Source organism: Phalacrocorax aristotelis, chromosome 6 (assembly GCF_949628215.1).
Source record: "Phalacrocorax aristotelis chromosome 6, bGulAri2.1, whole genome shotgun sequence".
Lineage (NCBI taxonomy): Eukaryota > Metazoa > Chordata > Aves > Suliformes > Phalacrocoracidae > Phalacrocorax > Phalacrocorax aristotelis.
Genome location: NC_134281.1, coordinates 23700165 through 23718031, shown reverse-complemented (window position 1 = coordinate 23718031; position 17867 = coordinate 23700165). Strand labels below are relative to the sequence as shown.

General features: G+C 42.1%; 1 protein-coding gene across 3 annotated transcripts in view; it reads right to left on the bottom strand.

Annotated features, from left to right (window-relative positions):
• FAM120A (family with sequence similarity 120 member A) overlaps positions 1–17855 on the bottom strand; it is a 55269-nt gene extending 37414 nt beyond the window's left edge. For 2 of the 3 annotated variants that reach the window (XM_075096663.1, XM_075096664.1), the window contains exons 1-3: positions 16821–17851; positions 10833–11079; positions 5940–6022 (exon numbers count right to left, since the gene is read on the bottom strand). In XM_075096663.1, the coding sequence (XP_074952764.1) occupies positions 5940–6022; positions 10833–11079; positions 16821–17294 (804 nt within the window). In that variant the 5' untranslated portion in view covers positions 17295–17851. Of the gene's footprint in view, positions 1–5939; positions 6023–10832; positions 11080–16820 lie in introns of all 3 variants that reach the window. The other variant, XM_075096665.1, reaches the window with a different exon arrangement.
• Positions 17856–17867: the final 12 nt, after the last annotated feature.

Genomic DNA, 17867 nt, shown 5'->3' with positions numbered 1-17867 from the left:
AATTGTACATTTTGTAATGAATCATAAATAATGTTTCTAATGCTGTGTGCATTAAAATAGGCTAAGTCTTTGTAAGTGTTAGGTATGGGAAAAATTAAGACTTATCAGCAAACGTTACAGAAAACATATTCGTGATTCAAACTTCCTTTTAGTTGCACACAAAGCATTTCAGAGCAAAATCAGCATCCTATTTTACCAATTTCTCATTATAAGCTATTTCTTCCTAGAAGCTTTTTTCTTCCCCCTTATCCGCTACAGAAGAGTTTCAGACAAGCCGCAACACAGAAAATCAATTCTAGAAAGGCAAACATGGAGGTGGATCACACATGGAGGCGATCAGGTTAGAAAGCATGACATCTGAAAACAGCATGTTTCTTTGCTAATTGTGAAAGGACTACTTCAATCTCCCAACAGACCACTGACAAAAATCACAAGCAACCTATTAATGCACTCTGAAAAGATTATGTGGGGAAAGGACATTAATTCTACATAGGTATTTGTCAAAACGAAAGACAGAGAGGAACAGTAGAAGCCCAGAAGCTACAAGATAAAAATGTCTTAGTTTTGACAAATGAACTTGCATAATGCTTTATTAAAGGAGAATAAACTCACATATGCATAACTCCACGGGCTTATTAGGATACTGTGGAAGGTACCTAAGCTACTGTTGTAGTTCAGCCTCAGTTGGAAACTAAACACCACGTGGCCACTCACTCTTGGGAAAAGCTCCCCAATACTGGGACAACTCCAGTTGCCCACTGTCTCCAGTAAGTGAAGCCTTTAAAAAAGCTGATCACCACAATCACCAGCATTTATTATTGTGCCTGGTGGAAACAGATAATCAGTTTAGTTTTATTTTCAAACCATTAAAAAAGAGACCTTGCACATTGAGTTACTGTGAGGTGACACATAGGGAACATTTTTTTTTTCCACTAGCAAGAGAAAAGGCTGAAGATACGAAGAAAACTACAATAAATTGCTTGGGTTTTGTTATTTTGGCTAGTAATTTCTATTAGAAATTGCATCCAAACTGTATACAACTTGTATCAGCCTTTCAATGTTAAAAACATTTAATCTTAATGAGCTTGTAGTGCATCTGATCTAATGACAAGCTTTCTGAAGAGGCAAGAAGTTCCCTGGATGATTTAAAATGCTTTCCAAGCAGCAAAACTCAGCTTTTCCCTGAAGATCGGGTTATTAAATTAGAAATTCCCTCTCCCCCTCCCTCCATCCTGGTAGGGAAGCTGACCTCCTTCTACTTCTGCATGTCTTGATGGTAACAAGTATACACACAACATGGAGATCATTTGCTAACAATTTATACTCAGAGAGGACTCTAAGAAAACCAGTTCTAAACAGAGGAACAAAAATAATATCAAAAAGAAAAGCAGAGAGTAAAAAAACAAGCCAAATATGTGATACAGACAGACTTCATCTGAGATAACCTGTGTGACAATCCTGCATGCTACCATGAACTTGAGGGCTGGGCTGCCATTCAGAAAGAACTAGACAAGCTAGAGGAATGATCCAATGGGAACCTTAATAAATTCAACAAGTACAAAAGTAAAGTCTTGCACCTGAGCAGGAATAAGCCCTGACTACCCTACAGACTGGAGCTGTGCCAAAAAGGACCTGGGCCTCTTGGAAGACAGCAAACTGAACATGAGCCAACAGGGTGCCCTGGCAGCAGGGAAGGCCAGCTGCACCCTGGCTTGTGTAGCAGGAGCACAGCTAGCAGACCGAGGGATCTTGCTCCTTACCCCTAATTAGATCACCTTTAGAGCACTGCATTGAGTTTTGGGCTCAAGCCAGATGCCAAAAAAGTTGAGCTAGTTCCGCAGAAGGCCGTCAAGATTGTTAAAGAGTTGGAACACTTGGTCTATGAGAAAAAGCTGACTGAATGGGGCTTATTTGGCCTGGCAAAGACAAGGCTTTGGAGATACCTAACAGCAGTCTTCCAATACCTACAAAAAGATTATCAAGCACATGGAGACAGGCTCTTGACAGTAGTGCACTGTGGAAGACCAAGAGACAACAGACATAGCCTGAAACAAGATGGGTTCAGACTGTATGCAAGGCAAAATATTTTCACTGTTGGGACTGTCAAACCATGGAGTAGGCTGCCCAGACAGGTTGTGCAGTCTCCAACCTTGAAGATTTTCAAGACTAGTTTAGGCAAAGCCCTGAGCAACCTGTTCTGACCTCAAGCTGACCATGCTTTCAGCAGGAGGTTGAACTAGATGACTTCCTGAGGTCCTTTCTGACCTGCATCATCATATGATGACCCTCAGCACACACAAGAAAAAAAGACACTTACTTTAAGCATATCGTAAGAGTACCACCTTTGTTATCTGAGCAGCAGCAAATTATCTATGGACCTACTTAGCATATTAGTCTCCCTCTGGCAGACACCCTCTGAAGTCAGAGGAAGATGGAAATTTCCTAGAGCAATTCAGAGAAGGAGCCTAACCTGCATATTTTGGATTGCTTTCTGAAGCATCTCTCTTTGCCTCTCTACTGAGAGGAAACAACCAAGGAGATTAGCTAACTAATTTTGCCAGGTGAATACAGGTGTGGAATATTGTATGGCAGGCATATCAAAAGTTTGCCAAGGACAGTCCAATGAATTAATCCTTTCAAAACCACCCTAATGGGAAGATAATCCATCACAAAATGAAGACAAAGTTTCCCTGTGTACTTTTTCGAAAGGGAGGTTGCATTAAGACTTGTTTCTAAGGTTACCTTGTGAATAAGGAGTTAGCACTTTTTCGGTAGTATGTGCTCCCAAATAGGTATTAATGTATTCCAGAGATAAGAAACTGCCCTCCTAATATCATTCTGATGGTATTATACGTTGATCTTGAAGCTCCATACTGTAACAAGCTTTCCCAGAATAAGAACCAAATTGTCTTTGTCTTACGATAAATCCCAAAGCGCATAAATAAGAAGTAGTATAATGTTAGTTTCCAAACAAGGTCTAGTGGTCAAATTATTTCTCAGGAACTCTACCAACCCTTTTCTTGTTTCAACTTCTGGTTCAGGTGGTCATGGTCATTTCCGTGAACTCTGCTCTCGGCCAAGTAACAGGATAAAAGCACAGGTCTACACATCTATTAGATGCATTATTTGTTTACACAGGGACATTTAGACAGATGAGATCCTAAACTCAGAACAGCTTGCAGTGTCAGCGTTTGATTCTTTCTCCTGTTTGCAGCAATAGGAATTCAAATATCTTAATTTAAATTTGTCCATGGAAGTTTAACAGTTCTGCTGAGCTGATGGTCATTGTTGGTGTATTCTGAAAGGCACAGCTTTTTATCCACCATGTAAAGATCTTGTCCTGACTGCTAGATTAATTTCCTTCTAGATGTGAAATAGGGATTCTTTGTTCAGGTTTCCATTTCCCTCCCTTTTTCCAGCTAGGAACTCAGCTGTTCCTAGATGAATGCACCACCCTCATGTTCCTCTTTAAAACAGAGGTGTAGGTTCCTCAGTTTTGCTTTTTTCCACCTCATTATGTTGACACCTGAGCAAATACCCTGATTTTCTATCAGCAAAGACTGGCAGTGTCTTTTCTAAGTTACCCTTTTTAATTGATTGTCGTACTAAGAGTAACCATTTTGCTACATCAGATTGAGAAAGAATGCAGAAAATAAATTGTACAGTATTAACTGTCATAGTTCTCACTGAAAAGCAACAAATCAGGCCATTGGGAACTGAATACGTTAACTCTGATGTTCAAGACTGTACTGGCTTAGATACAAAAGATTAAAATCTTTACACAGTGAAAAAGTTTTCTAAATCCTCAGTTCAATGAGGTGTGGAGTTAGAGCCCTTGGTTCCTGAGTATGAAGAATACTTGATAGTAACTCTAAATAGATGCAACAAAGCAAAGGTTTTAAGTATAACCCAGGGATGACATCCTGGGTAACCACAACAACTTCTCCCCTGACTTCCAGTTTTCATGACAGCTTGCACTTTTTTTAACTGTTCTGAAACTACTTCTTGCTATCAAGCTTTGGCTAATATAGACATGTCTTTTAGGGTTTTTTTTTAAGCATTCATAAAATCTACAAGAAATATTGCTTTCTGCACATCTACAATTAACAGAAGAGGTCTCTACAGAGAGAGCTGTAATGACATCATTGACATACTAGTATGTCAAATGAAATTACGGTGAATTAATGAGCTACTGAAAAGTTATAATTTCAACCCACGAGCAGTGTTGAAACTGAAGATAAAAAAAAGTTGTTCCATGACCAGTAACTAATGAAGATTGGTTTCCTGCAGGCTTGTGTCCTTGTTGCTTTAGCCCTTCTTCTTTCTTTCCCTTTGACATCATTATCAGCCAGGACACAAACATTGTGGTTAGTTTGGGGCTACGTACTTAACGACTGGCCAGCAAGCTGCTGTGAAATTAAACAAATTGTGTTGTGTTAGCCTTTTCCCTCAGTAAGGGGACTAATTTGGGTCTTCTTCACTGATAACAGTGTCCCAGTTTTCACAGAGCCTGTAACAGCCGACTGGGAACTGCTTTCAAATCTGATTAACACTGGCCAACAGATTAAATAAATACAGGGAGGGCTACGTAAGGCAGCCCAGAGATGCTCTAAGGAAAGAAGTTTCATTTCCTTAGGATGCCAGCCCAATTGGTGTTTCCACTGAAGATGTAAGTCTAGAAGCAAATATGACTAATACTTAATTTTCCTTCTAGTCAAGTAATTCAGTCTATACTTAGAAGGCTTTTTAGAAGGTCTAGGTGCCTAAAGTCGTATTTTGAACTGGCTGTAAAACAAGTCTACTCAGCTTAAAACACAGAAGAGTATTCTGAACATCAGAAAGTTATCAACCACTTTGAAAGACGTCCTACATTTTAACTTTTTTAGTAAAAAATGAAAATATAGGCACATTCTTCCAGTCTTTCATTTTTTAATCTCAGTAGCAAACATACATGCATGCATATTTTGTTTTGCCACTACAATGTGCTGACACTTACCTTTCTAAGCACAGGAGCGGCAGCAAAATAGGGGATGAGCGCAACATCAAATTGTCACAGCTGTTCGCTAAGCAATACACATGCAAGCCTTAAAACTCTGCTGAAAATCTTGAATCTGTTTTTAAATTCTACCTTCAGCAAAATTAGTTACAAGTTTTTAATGCTTAATAAACTTTTGGAACAGAAGAGAAAAAAACCCACCTATTTTTGTTGCGGATATAACAAAACAGTCTTACAGAACTTATTACAAGCAAATTGATTTGCTTCATGGTACACCTTAGGAGAAGGGAAAGAGATATGTCTATTGTGGCAGGGAGAAAGAAAGGTCACTCTTATCCCATTCTCTGATGTGTCCTGTTTCCCTTTTATAGCTGTCTGCTTGGCAGATGCACAAAGCAAGTGTGATGAAGCAGCAGAACAGACATACTGTAAACTAAGAGCATCAGACACAAGTTACTTGTCTCAAAAAAAAAACCCCTCTACTGAAGGCCACGTTAGCTTCCTTGTGTAACCTATTCTCTAGCACATTTACACTTTAAGTAGTACAGAAAACTGACTGTGACACACAAACTCAGATCAGTAGAAAATAAAACATGGTAGGAAGATATCCAGCTAATTATTCTTGTCAGCTGAAGAACATGACTAAACAAGAAATTCTTCTCTTAAAAACAGAAGAGAGTAAGAAGCTACTCAAAGCCAAACCACACTGAAGCTGTATGGCTCATGTAACTCAAGGGCACTGAGGGGGATCACAAAGGCTAAGTTTAGCCTTGTAAAGCTAATTGCCCCAGGTATCCTCTGCAGTCAACAGAGAGAGACTGAGACACCAGAGGGTGACCAAGAACAAGAGACCTGCATAGCTGCTGTGAATTAACCTATTACACTGCTCTAACCATTATGATTGATTTTAGCTTAATTGCTCATAGTTGTGTTCAATTTGTACCTTAAGTGAAGCTAGCGGATGCTCTGGACCAAGTAAACTCCAATGAAAGGAAGCCAAATCTTCATCAGGTAGAATATGATTACCTAAAACATAATGCAGAACTTTATTTAAGTACACCATCAAATGTTACACACTGTTTCTACATGCAGCAAAACAGATTTGCAGTAAGTCCTCAATTCCTGATCATTAGGATTAAAAAAAGAGAGATTAAACTTGCAGATATCTTTGTGTTATTCCAGAAAAAGCTAATTAGCATGCTGCTGCTGCAGCAAGATATACTTTCCTCTGTTTGAGGAGCACTTTTCCATGAATCCCAGCTCACTTAGAGAAGAAACAGAGCCAGTCATGACACAGGGTGTCAACCTTGACCTGGCATATCCTGTTAGGGGATCCTCAACAGGATTCAGTAATGCAGATGCAACAGTGTAAGAACACACTCTATTGCTCTCCGACACAAGCTGGTAAGCCCTTCCTGCATCCAGCATGTGTCATTACTGATCTACATCAGAGCTGCCTCTGGAGTATGCGCTCTGCTCCATCACACAGCCTAGGTCAAGCAGCAAGCCACAAGGCAGATTTATGTAACCCTCAGAAATGCGGGCAGCTCCAACAACATGTAGCAGGTTCCCAATTCCTGACATTTCTTTTGCTGACCTGACCAGGTCAGACAGGAGCCTGGGCTAGCAGCATCAAGATAATTGGGAAATTATGTAGTTGTTTCAATGAATAGAGATAGCGGCTATGTTTACCAAGCTGTTCATACCAAATGGAAGATCGCTGAAATTTGGGAGGTTTTTTTGTGGTGTTTTTTTTTGTTTTGCTTTGTTTGGGGTTGGTTAGGGTTTTTTGGGTGGGGTGGGGGGTGGTTTTTTTTCCCAAACCACATCACACTCAGAAAAAACACCTAAAAAATTCTTACTAGGAAACATTTGAAATATTTGAATTAATCAAAGACTAACTAATCAACCACTGACAGAGTTCAGTGTCTGTGGTTCCAAACTGTATTACTACAATTCTGGTAGAAAACTTAAGGATATTTTCAATATCTGGTTTTATAGAGCAGCAGCTTAGCAGTGAATGCGTAGTTCTCACTGCTGTTAATATATGTACAGATTTTTTTTTTTTAATTTCACAGTTTGGACTATTATCTTGAACTCTCACCTACTCATGAAGACTATGACAAGGTTCTCTGACTATGACAATTCTTTATTTTCATAATATTTTGCTTGTAAAATAGTTTAGTTTGCTTTTAATGCTCTTTAACATGTGAAAACCAAGAAAGCTGTCCATTGCCTGGCGACTAGTAGATGCCCTCTTAGAAAGAGAAGTCTTTGTGTCCAATCAATACTTCACCCACTGCTGAAATCTCCAGCAAGGAGACATTATAATGTTTCTTCATTAAGAGCCAAACTTTAAACTCACATCAGAAACATTTATCAAGTTTGTATATAACAGCTACACTCTTACTAATCTAATCAAGGTAGGATTAGACAGCCTTTAAAATACAGGTCTGAAAAAAATCAATTACAGCCAGACCACTGAACGGTTTTGTGATAACTAACAATAACTCCTGCAGATGCTAAGATTACGTTTTAAAATAGTCAGAGCTTCTCTCCCTTCCACCAAAACCTCAATCTTGTTTGGTCTCCATTTGTCATTTCAGTTAATTCCATCCCCTTGAACACACACATAAGCCAGTCTCACCATTTGATCAATTCTCACCACATACTGAATCGTAGAATTTAGGATGTTGCAGTGCAGCAGTGTCTTCTGTAGTCCAAATAAGAAGTAATTCCTGAACTTACCTGATGTAGTTCTAAACTTTTACTGAGAAACAGAATGAGACTACATAACTAAACACGTTACAAAGTACTGTCACAGTGGGAAAGAGATCAACGTTACATAAGTAACCTCTAGTTCTTGACCTGGCTGAACAACCTCAACAAGTATTGATCTTTCCCATTTTAATGGCTTATTACAGCGGGTGCCTTTGCTTTTAAAAAAAACTAAAACCTATTAGATACTAATTGAAGCCACTGCCCTTTCTAAAGAGTTCAATGAATTACAGCCCTATACCTCGCACTGTGTGTGCTTTTCTACTGATGAAGCTTGGTTTTTTTCTTTTTTTAATCATTCTGAAGTATTTGAGTCACAATTTACAGAAGAACCCAAATCAACTCCCTGTTTACATCAACAGCAATTAGGATAGAACTTTTTAAGAGCACATTCTCAGAGGACACAGTATCTTGGCCACATGTTAACTACCCATGACAAGGATACTCCTTACGTTATAAAGCTAGAACTACAAAACCCTTCTGCATGAAAAGCTGTAAGAAGGAAAAAGTTACAATACAAACCAAAAAGCCACGGTGTATACATAACCTTCCCAGAAAGTAATCTTTAAAACTTTGCCTAGTTGGTATAGTCAGAAAAATATTTTGCTGGAATATTTCAATAGAGACTTTATCCCTGAACATAACTCCATCCCAAATAATTTGCCATTGAGAACATTTTTTAAATTAACCATTTAGGTGTCATTCCTCAGGCTCCTCCAACTGGTGAATGTTCAGCTGAATCATTCAAGATTTTTTATTCCTTTCAGCATCCCAAAATTGACCCTTGAAGTTATAACAAGAAAGCTTCTGAAAACAAAGACATTTAAGTTTTCCATACACAGGGAAACAGATTTGCAGACCTAAAGCTGAATACTTATACAGCTATTGTGATAGCTTTGTCTTTCTGTAATTGAAAACATTAAACCAGCAGTTTAACTGCAATTATTTCAGAATACAGTAATTTATTCCTAAACAAGGTACTAGTATGGGGGGTTACACTGATGTACTCAGAACAGAAGAGCAGTGTAACAGATTCATATGCCTTCCCATGTAATCAAGTGCTCACTTTTTCTTTCCCATTGTGATTTTCCTCATTCTACTTATCAGGTTCAAAAGACACCCAAAAAGGCCACAGGAACAAAGGCAGAATAACCTGTGAACCCAGACAAGCCCTCAGATATTAAATAAAAAATATAAAAATTCAGATCTGAATGAGCTACCCTAGTTTAAACATATGCCACACTACATAGAATTATGTGCCTCCATGCAGTTAGTATTTTACTAAAAAAATTGAAGTTCTTGTATTCCTAAGGTTGCAAAAGTTAAAAAATGTTGCCAGTACTTTAAGTCAAACAGTATCTGTTTGTTGTAAGCATTGTTTATATCACCAAATACCTAGGTTTCATAATATTCACTAATATATATATAAAAAAAAATAATAAAAACCACCTCCCAACACCCTCATTGCAGGAAGACCTCCAAAGTATCTTCTCTTCTAACCCTGACTTCTATAAACTTTATTCTGCTTACTGATACTGAATACACACACACAAAAGAAATGCAAAAGAATACACAAAACTAAACTTGTAGTTGAACTGTGTTTTTTAACGTTAGTACCAATTCAGAAAAAAAAAAAAGGCGCTACCAAACATCTCTCTAGTAATCATGTGAAATGACCTCAAGTTTTTCTCCTAAGAGCAAGTTGAGAAGTATTTTCTCACGTAAGATATCAAGAGAGAAAAATATTCAAGAGCTTCTTGCATAAAATTACACCACCTTAAGAAACTATACCAGAATATTTTTCATGTACTATTTAATATAACCAAGCAATGCCTCAACTTGCCATGCAGCTGTAATTCTGTGACAAGTTAAAATGATGTCATTCACATGTACTTCTCGTTAATTCCATAACTGAAACTGTGAAACTGCTTTTCAAGCAGTAATTCTTACTCACTGAATTGGCATGCAACAACTTATTTATAGACTCCAAAACAAAGCCTCCCAATAGTAGTCTGTCATGCAATTTACACAGCTTTTGTTTTAAATTACAGCTTAACCAATCATCTGCCGTTCCTCCATACAGCCATGCAGGCAGGTAACCACTCTGGATATTAAAAAACATACACTAATAAAAAGCAACTTCAACTTGTCAAACACTTGTGGCTTTCCACTGTAAGATGCATTGGTTCTTTCCTTCTTAACATGGAAGGTACCTGCCTGGACTAGAAACAATTTAATATTAAAGGCTACTAAAATATTAGTATGCTGAAGCATACATATACATAGCCTCTCTCATTCACAGCTTTCAAATGAGAAGTTTTATTCTTCTACCATGTACCCATACTAAAACACAAAGTCAGTGAGAAAATAGAAAATCTAGTTTTCTTCATTTGTTTTCTCAGTACAACAAAATCAAGAACATGGCTGCTCCATGCTCATTTACCCAAAAAGAAGTTAGAATGCTGTTCTAAGTAGATCATATTCACTGGAGTCAACTGTATTAGTAATTAATTCACTTTTCCATCTAAGAGAGTATGACAGCTATTCTCTACAGCTGATGTGCTGTCATGTTTGCTCAATACTCATTTCTGAGGGAAAAACAAGCCCTTCCACTCCAAACATCTTCACTCCATATATGTAATTTTTAGGTAGAATACAGAACAAGACAGAGGTATGCTTTCCCAGTCTGGGAAGTGTATTGTTAAGAGTAGACCTCATATACTATGTAAGACCAAAGCTAGTAGAACCACAATTGTCCCAATTACCCCCACCCACTGAGAACATTTTGGCTAGGTAGAGCTTTGCAGAATTCTTACTTTCTACTCTTGTTCCTACACAGCCAAAATTTGCATCGCTTGCAGGTCTCTGCAAATTTGGCATGTCTGGCCTCATAAAGATGCACCCGTCCTACCTCAAGTATAACAGGAATGTCTGAAACAATGGAGTGTCTTTCCCAAGGTGCTTTGTCAAATTATACACACATATTTTAAAATGGTTAAGAGAAACTGAAATCATAAGTCTGACTAGCAGCATCGAGTCCTTTTATTACTTCACTTACCTAAAAGAGCAGCAAAAATAGGAAAGCGATTTGGATTCAGGTCCAGTTGCTTGGCAACTTCATGCATTAGGTATTGGCTTGTTGTGAGACTTTTCCCATTACGGCTCAGTTTTAGGGCATGGGCACTGAAATAGTAAGGGATGTTGCACAATGCATAATCGGAGTCATATGCGACCAAACCATGGAAACCTTTTTCTCTGCAGAAAGCAATTACTTCTTGATGATGATCCTCAATGCTCTGTGCAACCTATAATGGAAGACAGAGTAATTAGCTACAGTGCTAAATCACAGTACTAATTTATCATATGTATTACGATATATTGTGTCTTTCTGACACTATATACATGCATTTGAAACGCTTGCAATATATTTAAAGTAATTTTTAATATCCAATGACATAGCACATACAGACAGGATGTAAGAAGCACTCAAACACAATAAAAAGTTCTGGAAGCCTATGCACTGAAGTGGCATTATGTATTACTGAACTAATCTGAAGTAACTATTTATTAACCTTAAGGCTGTGGATACTTAAGCAGTTCAGCAAGCCAAGATGCTCCCTTAAAAAGCAATCATATGATCACTAAGTTTTGCAGCCCTGTTTTAAAAGAAACAAACATAACCCTAGATGAACAGGGGTAACTTTCTTGACCTTTCAAATGTCTATCTCGCTGTGTTAAGCCAAATCTTTTCCTCCTTCCACTTTCAGACTATTCATTTATGCACAGCTGTCTCTGATGGTACCATATTACTTCAAGTTTATAGCCCAAACTTCACCTCTCCACTCACGTTGCCTAGCAAAGCACATATTTTGGGCTACGGCAATCAGATGACTAGAACAGCCATGTTGTGCAGGGGAGACGTGGGCCAATCCCTAACATTGGAAATATAAAACCAACCCTTTCTTATCAAGAAGATTATACTAAAACAAAAAACACCCACAATGACAGGTTAGTACCTACAGCCCCACACACCATCAGGAACCACTACAACTACGGTATGCACACAAGCGCGCAAAAACAAAGCGAGCTGACTGTTTTTGATGTCTAATCCTTTTAACTATCTACATGATAATGTAATAAACATTCAGTGATTCAGAAAACCCCACAGAAGTTGGGTGTTGGTATAACCTACCCTCACCAGATATTCAATTTTAACGACATAGCAAGCTATCCCAAAAAAGAATAGTACAAAACTATTAGCTTCAGTCTCCACATAATGCATAACTACAGCGTTAGTGCCAGTGATGATATTTATTTCCTTGCAGCCGAAGCCCTGCAGAACAGGAGTGAGAGAGTCCTACACCTCTACAGCCCACTCCCATGGTCCCAGAGTCATCTGCAAAATTACTCTCAGCAAAGTCTCTCAGGAGAGTTTTTGTTCAACAGCAAATTTGCAGTGACCTTTCCTTCTCTACTCCTGCCTTACCTGACACTGAATTACAGTCTCCCAGTGAGGTATGTAAAATTTTGCTTTTCCTATATAGCTTCAACAGATGTTCCCTTTCAAGCAAAATCCTGGGAAGCTGAACAGCCAGCACCTCACTCTCTGACACATTCCTACAATCAATAACCAGCTCGCTAAGGTCTAACTACTCCTACTGCCACCTTAAGAGTCTTAAGAAAATGTTACTCCTTCAGAAATGTGCTTGATGGACTGTATCAGAGTATTCCAGAAATTTACTTTTGTATGTGAGAAAAAAAAGCATATTTACTTTTTCTAATAGTGATACTGTTGCCTAGCATAACGTGTGCCTGCTGTACACAAAATTGGAAGTGACTGTAAACATCTTTGGAAAATTTTAAAGATATTTCAAGGAGGGCAATTTAGGCTTCGTGCACACACCACCTCTCCCAGTGTTTACATGTTTTAAATTAGGAAAATCCCCAGAGGTTTCTTTTTTTTTATTAAGGGTAGATATATGTACATAATTTAAATCTATCTAGAATCAACATCTCTCCATGCATGACAACAACAGGTCGTCTATAAAAACCAAAGTAAGAACTCTTTTTGCAGCATTAGGGGTGTCATGGGTGTGCAGGTAATACAAGAGGAAACTGTGCAGCTCTGATCTCCTATAAACTATTTCCTCTACCTCCACAGCCTCCAGTTCCCTCCCTTCCCATTTTATAGAGCTATCCAACACAGCAAGCTACCAGCATGAAGCTGCAGTACGTTTAGGTAATACCAGAATCCATGTTCAAATAATTGAACTCTCATAGGAAAGAGAGCTGTATTTACCAAGGTACAATTAGCCCGCAGCATAAAACTCTAACAAGTTGAGAGTCAGGGAAATAGCTTACAGCTCTCACAAAAGGAGAGAGTCCGAAGATGCAACTATACCCAGGCAACACACACACTTCAAAATGAACCCAGGGAGGGGGGATACAGGGGGAATCACAGCCAGGAGTTTGGGATAATTTTCAAGTCTAAAACTTGTGTAAACATTAATGATGCTGGATCATAAAGAGAAAATCCTGTCCAAGTAAACAGGCACATGCACATTTTGATACTGAGAACAAAACAAAGTTTCACCAAAGTATTAAAGCTGTTAAAATCTCTGCTGCTTAAACATTTAAATTTTAGAAAACCTGCTTTGCATGAAAATTTCTTTTAAGAATTATTTCTCCCTCCCCCAAACAGAAAAATACCAGGTCACAATTAAGCTAAAAACCAGTCGGATATTCGTTATAACGTGGAGGAACCTGGTATTTTTACATCCTGCTGAAATCCTCTGCAAGTGATTTATAATTGTTCTGGATGGAAGGCATTACTCTTTCTCCCCTCTAATTACCAAAATAGATTAAATTCACAGCCAGTCCCTAGCTCTGCACAGAAACCTTTACTCAAGGCTCAAACGTTTCCTGAAAATATGGAAATCAGTTTCATATTTAAAGTTAATCGGTATTCTCAAACCCAACTTCTCAAAACAAAGTGAGAAAACACTAGAATTTGGCAGCATATGTAAATAAATAAAATCACCCATACACGCAAATAAAAATCACACCTTCAAGATGCATTTGCTCTTTGCCCACCAGGAGGGTTGCTAGAAAGTGTGCATGAGGGAGAACGTCAATAAAACTGGATTAAGGTTTACAGAAAAAACGATGTATGTGACAGAGCAGAGGTAGAAAGATAATAAGTTTTGAAAGAGAAGGAGAAAAGCAGAAAAGGAATGTGATTTAAGTACAGCAGTATCTTTGATGTGTATATGATGACTGTTACCCCTGTAACGGTGAAATATACTTCCCAACCTAAAGATGAATCAATTAAAACCAGAGCTATCCACAGTTTCTCAACAGCTGTACAAATGAAGCATCAAATGGGAATTGCCAATATCCTTCCCGTCCCCAAGACAGCTGACCAGTTCAGAGGATCAGTGCAGTTTGGACACGCACATGGGTGGCACAGCGATACGAACGTTCTCAAGAGCAACAAACTGTCCCTGCTGCCCCCTGCACCAGCATTTGGTAATGAGCACTTGCCAACTCACAGTGCTAACCTTCAGCAGACAAATACCCACCCCGCAAACCTTCCCCATCGAAATAGTGGGCGTTTTGTCTTCGATTCATTGTTTCGGGTTGTTTGTTGTTTGTTTTTTTTTTAAGTGATAGAAAAGGGACTCAGTCTGATGTGTCCTCTCACTCCTAGAACTGTTTCCAGAGATTAAGAATAAGGCCTATTACTCAGAAACTGTAAAGGAGCTAAGCTGCAGCTAAGCTTGAAAGTAAACAAAGTGCTACAGGTGACACCCTTGTAAAATGTGGCAACTTTATTCGGATATAATGTACTTCAACAGAAACAAACCAGGTCTGAAACAAAATGCATTTAAAGGATTAACAGATGGTTCAGCATGCCACAAGACTACTACAAATACCAAAATCCTATCAATATCAAAACTGCTGACTTCCTGTTGCATACTATGCATTTCAATCTTGCATTAAACAAAGTAACCAGTTTAACATTTTAGAAAAAAAAAACCCGTATTTTACCCCATTCATTGCTTTTACGAATGATCGCTAAGTCTCAATAACAAATTAAGGAAGGTTTATAATGCACCCACAAACAGATCAAGGTAAATACCATGGTCCCTAAAACTTTTTGCTTAGAGAACAAAAGTACTTCCTAGCTAAAAAAAAAAAGAGTTCAAATGAGAGGACGTTTTTGCTGCCATTCAAATTCCCACCATCATTCGTATCCAGAACATGTACATGACTTTGCTTCTATGCTGACCAGGAAAACACGCTACTACAGCAGACATGGCCCTAACCTCTTCACTTTAACCAAGCATCAAGCCCAAGACATCACGTTTGGCAGAGCTCGACGTGCCCTGCAAGAACAAGCTTCACCTCCGCTTCCAGTTTGTTCCACACACACTTTGCCCAGCACGGTGGCCCCAGCGGGCCAATCCCTGCCACAGCAGGGACTGGCCTGCCAGGGCCGAGCACGGCCAGGGCCACCGCAGGGTGAGACTTCCACCTCCAACCGGGCTGGGTGCCCGCTGCCTGCCCGGGGCGGGGTGCCTTCACACCAGCCCCTTGAGCAGAGAGCTGAAGGGAACGCGCTCTCCAAGGATGGCTCTGGCCGAGCAAGCAGGGCGCTAAGAGAGAATAACAGCAATTCTCACCCCATTGGCAGAACTAGGAGAAACTTCACCCAAAGTCACCTTTTGGGTGAGCTCCTTCGAGAGAGCCATCTTTACCCCAGGGCTGCAACCCGTCCAGAATTTTTCTAATCCGACTAAAGGGCAGTACAGAAGCCAGATAACGTTAAGCTGCTGCTAGTGATCAAGCATGCAACTCTAAAGGTTGCATAATATTTTTCTACACACAAAAGTAAATTACGATAATAAAGCCTACAAGTATGCACCTCACTCCTGCTGCTCTTTCTTCCCTAGCAGGAAAGCCAGCAAGCAACTCTTAAAATTGCAGCTCATCCCAGAGCTTGTTTTTCTAGCATCTTGTGTTTCAATATATACAATTGCTCGTAAATCATGAATGCTGTACAGAGAGATGGGACACGTTAATAGTCTGCAGCCTTTGAAATTGCGGTCTTGGTGTCAGTGCGAGATCATCACGGACCCCAGCTCCTGCCTGAAGTTTTATGTTATCAGAAAACAGGAGCTCCCCCTTAAAATAAGTTTAACCGAGGAACTGTCAGACCGGTGCTCCTGACCCCACAGCGTTTGCTCTTACAGAGTAAGGAATGAGTTATTCTATGCTTGATCAAAAGCCCATTAATACATTTGGGCAATGCTGGGCAAAACCCTCGCCTTCGTAAACACGAAACTCAAACCTCTCTATTTTGGAGCGAGCCATTTCACCTTCGGCGCAAGCTAGAACACTTCGCCTCAGTAAGGAACTTGTTGCAAATCCACCCTGAGCGATAACTAAACCCATTTTTAATTTTTATTCCCTTCGTCTTAATAATTAATTAGATTACGATCTTTTCGGCCCACCTGCGGCATCAAAGTCCCAGCCTCCCGAGCGGGGGGGGGGCGGCCTGGGCAAAGAAGGGACATTTTGAGTCAACGGTGCGGCGGCCCCGAAAGAACATGGAGGCAAAAACCTCCCTTGCTGCTGGGCCTGGCTTCACAGCCAGAGGAATCAGGGAGGCCGTGGGCGCTGCCGCTCGCCCCGCCGACCCGCGCAGACCGGAGGCCTGCGCGAGTCGGCGGGGCGAGCAGCAGCACCGTATAAATAGCAAAAATCCCCCTGGGATTGAGGCCGCCGAAACGTGGGCCGCCCCCGCGGGCCTCGACGACATTTTGAGGCGCTGAGGGGAAAGGCAGGGTACCCGCCCCCCCCACTTCCCCTGCCGCGCTGGGCACTGGCAAGGCCCAGGGAAGCCCCCGCTGCCATCTTAGAGCGGCGGCGGCCTTAGAGGTGAGAGGCGGGGGCGCAAAAGAGCGGCGGTGAGGGAGGCGCTGTTGTCCCCCTGGGGGGCCGGGGCGCCGCGGGTCGGGCGGGAGGCCCGTCTCCTCCTCACCTTGATGTGGAAGCGGATGAGGGCCAGGCGGATGCAGTGCGCCATGCAGACGGGCGGTAGGAACCAGACCTTGGGCGGCGGGGTGCCCTTGTTCTGGACGTGGCTGACGATCTGCTGCGCCGTCTGGCGCTCGTTGCCCTGGCGCTTCACCCACTCGTGGAGCCGGGCCTTCTCCAGCGCGCCGTTGAAGAAGACGAAGAGCTCGATGTTGCCGTTGAAGCAGGCCTTGGCCAGGGCCGCAAGGTAGCCCAGCATGTGGTTCCACTGCCCGCCGCTCACCCAGTCCGTGTAGAAGCCGCCGTAGAGCCGGTGCAGGCAGTTGTCGGCGTCGATGAGGAGGCGCAGCGGGGTCTGGGGGGGCCGCTGGCGGCCCCCACCCACGAGGCTGCCCCGCGCCAGCTTCTGCAGCTCGACGGGCACCACGGCGCTGGGGCAGTGCTTCTCGATGTAGTCCTGGAACCCCTGCACTCCCATGGTGAGGACAGGGCGGCGGCGGCGGGCGGGCGAGCGGGGGCCCGGCGGCGACGGGGTCCGGGCTGGGGCCGGGCGGCGCGGCAGCGGCGGCTGTAGTTGCGGGTGGGCGGTGGGAGCGGTGGAGCCGGGTGGGAGCGCTGGCTGCCGTCGGTGGCCGTTCAGGGGGGAGTTGAATGGATTAGTGGGGGGCTCATGGCTGCTGCGGCCGCCATGTGCTGCTCTCACAGAGCCATAGCTCGGGGATCCGGGCTGCTGCTGCTGCGGCTCCGACTGCCGGGGGGAGGGGGAGCGACACAGCGCGCAGGAAGCCAACCCGCCGCCGCCGCCGCCTGCGGCAGGGAGAGCGGAACAGGCGGGACTTGGCGGCGGCCGCCGCCGCCGCCACTCACAGGCAGCGCGGGGCGCGCACACGGGCACTGGAGGGAGGAAAGGAGCGGGGCGGGGGGAACGCGGCCCAAGCACCGCACCGAACACTGCACCCCGGCCCACCGCCTTGACGGCCCCCCGCGCTGCGCTGCTCTGCCCTGCGGCACTGGGACGGCGGGGCCGGCACAGCCCGCCCGCCCGGCGCGG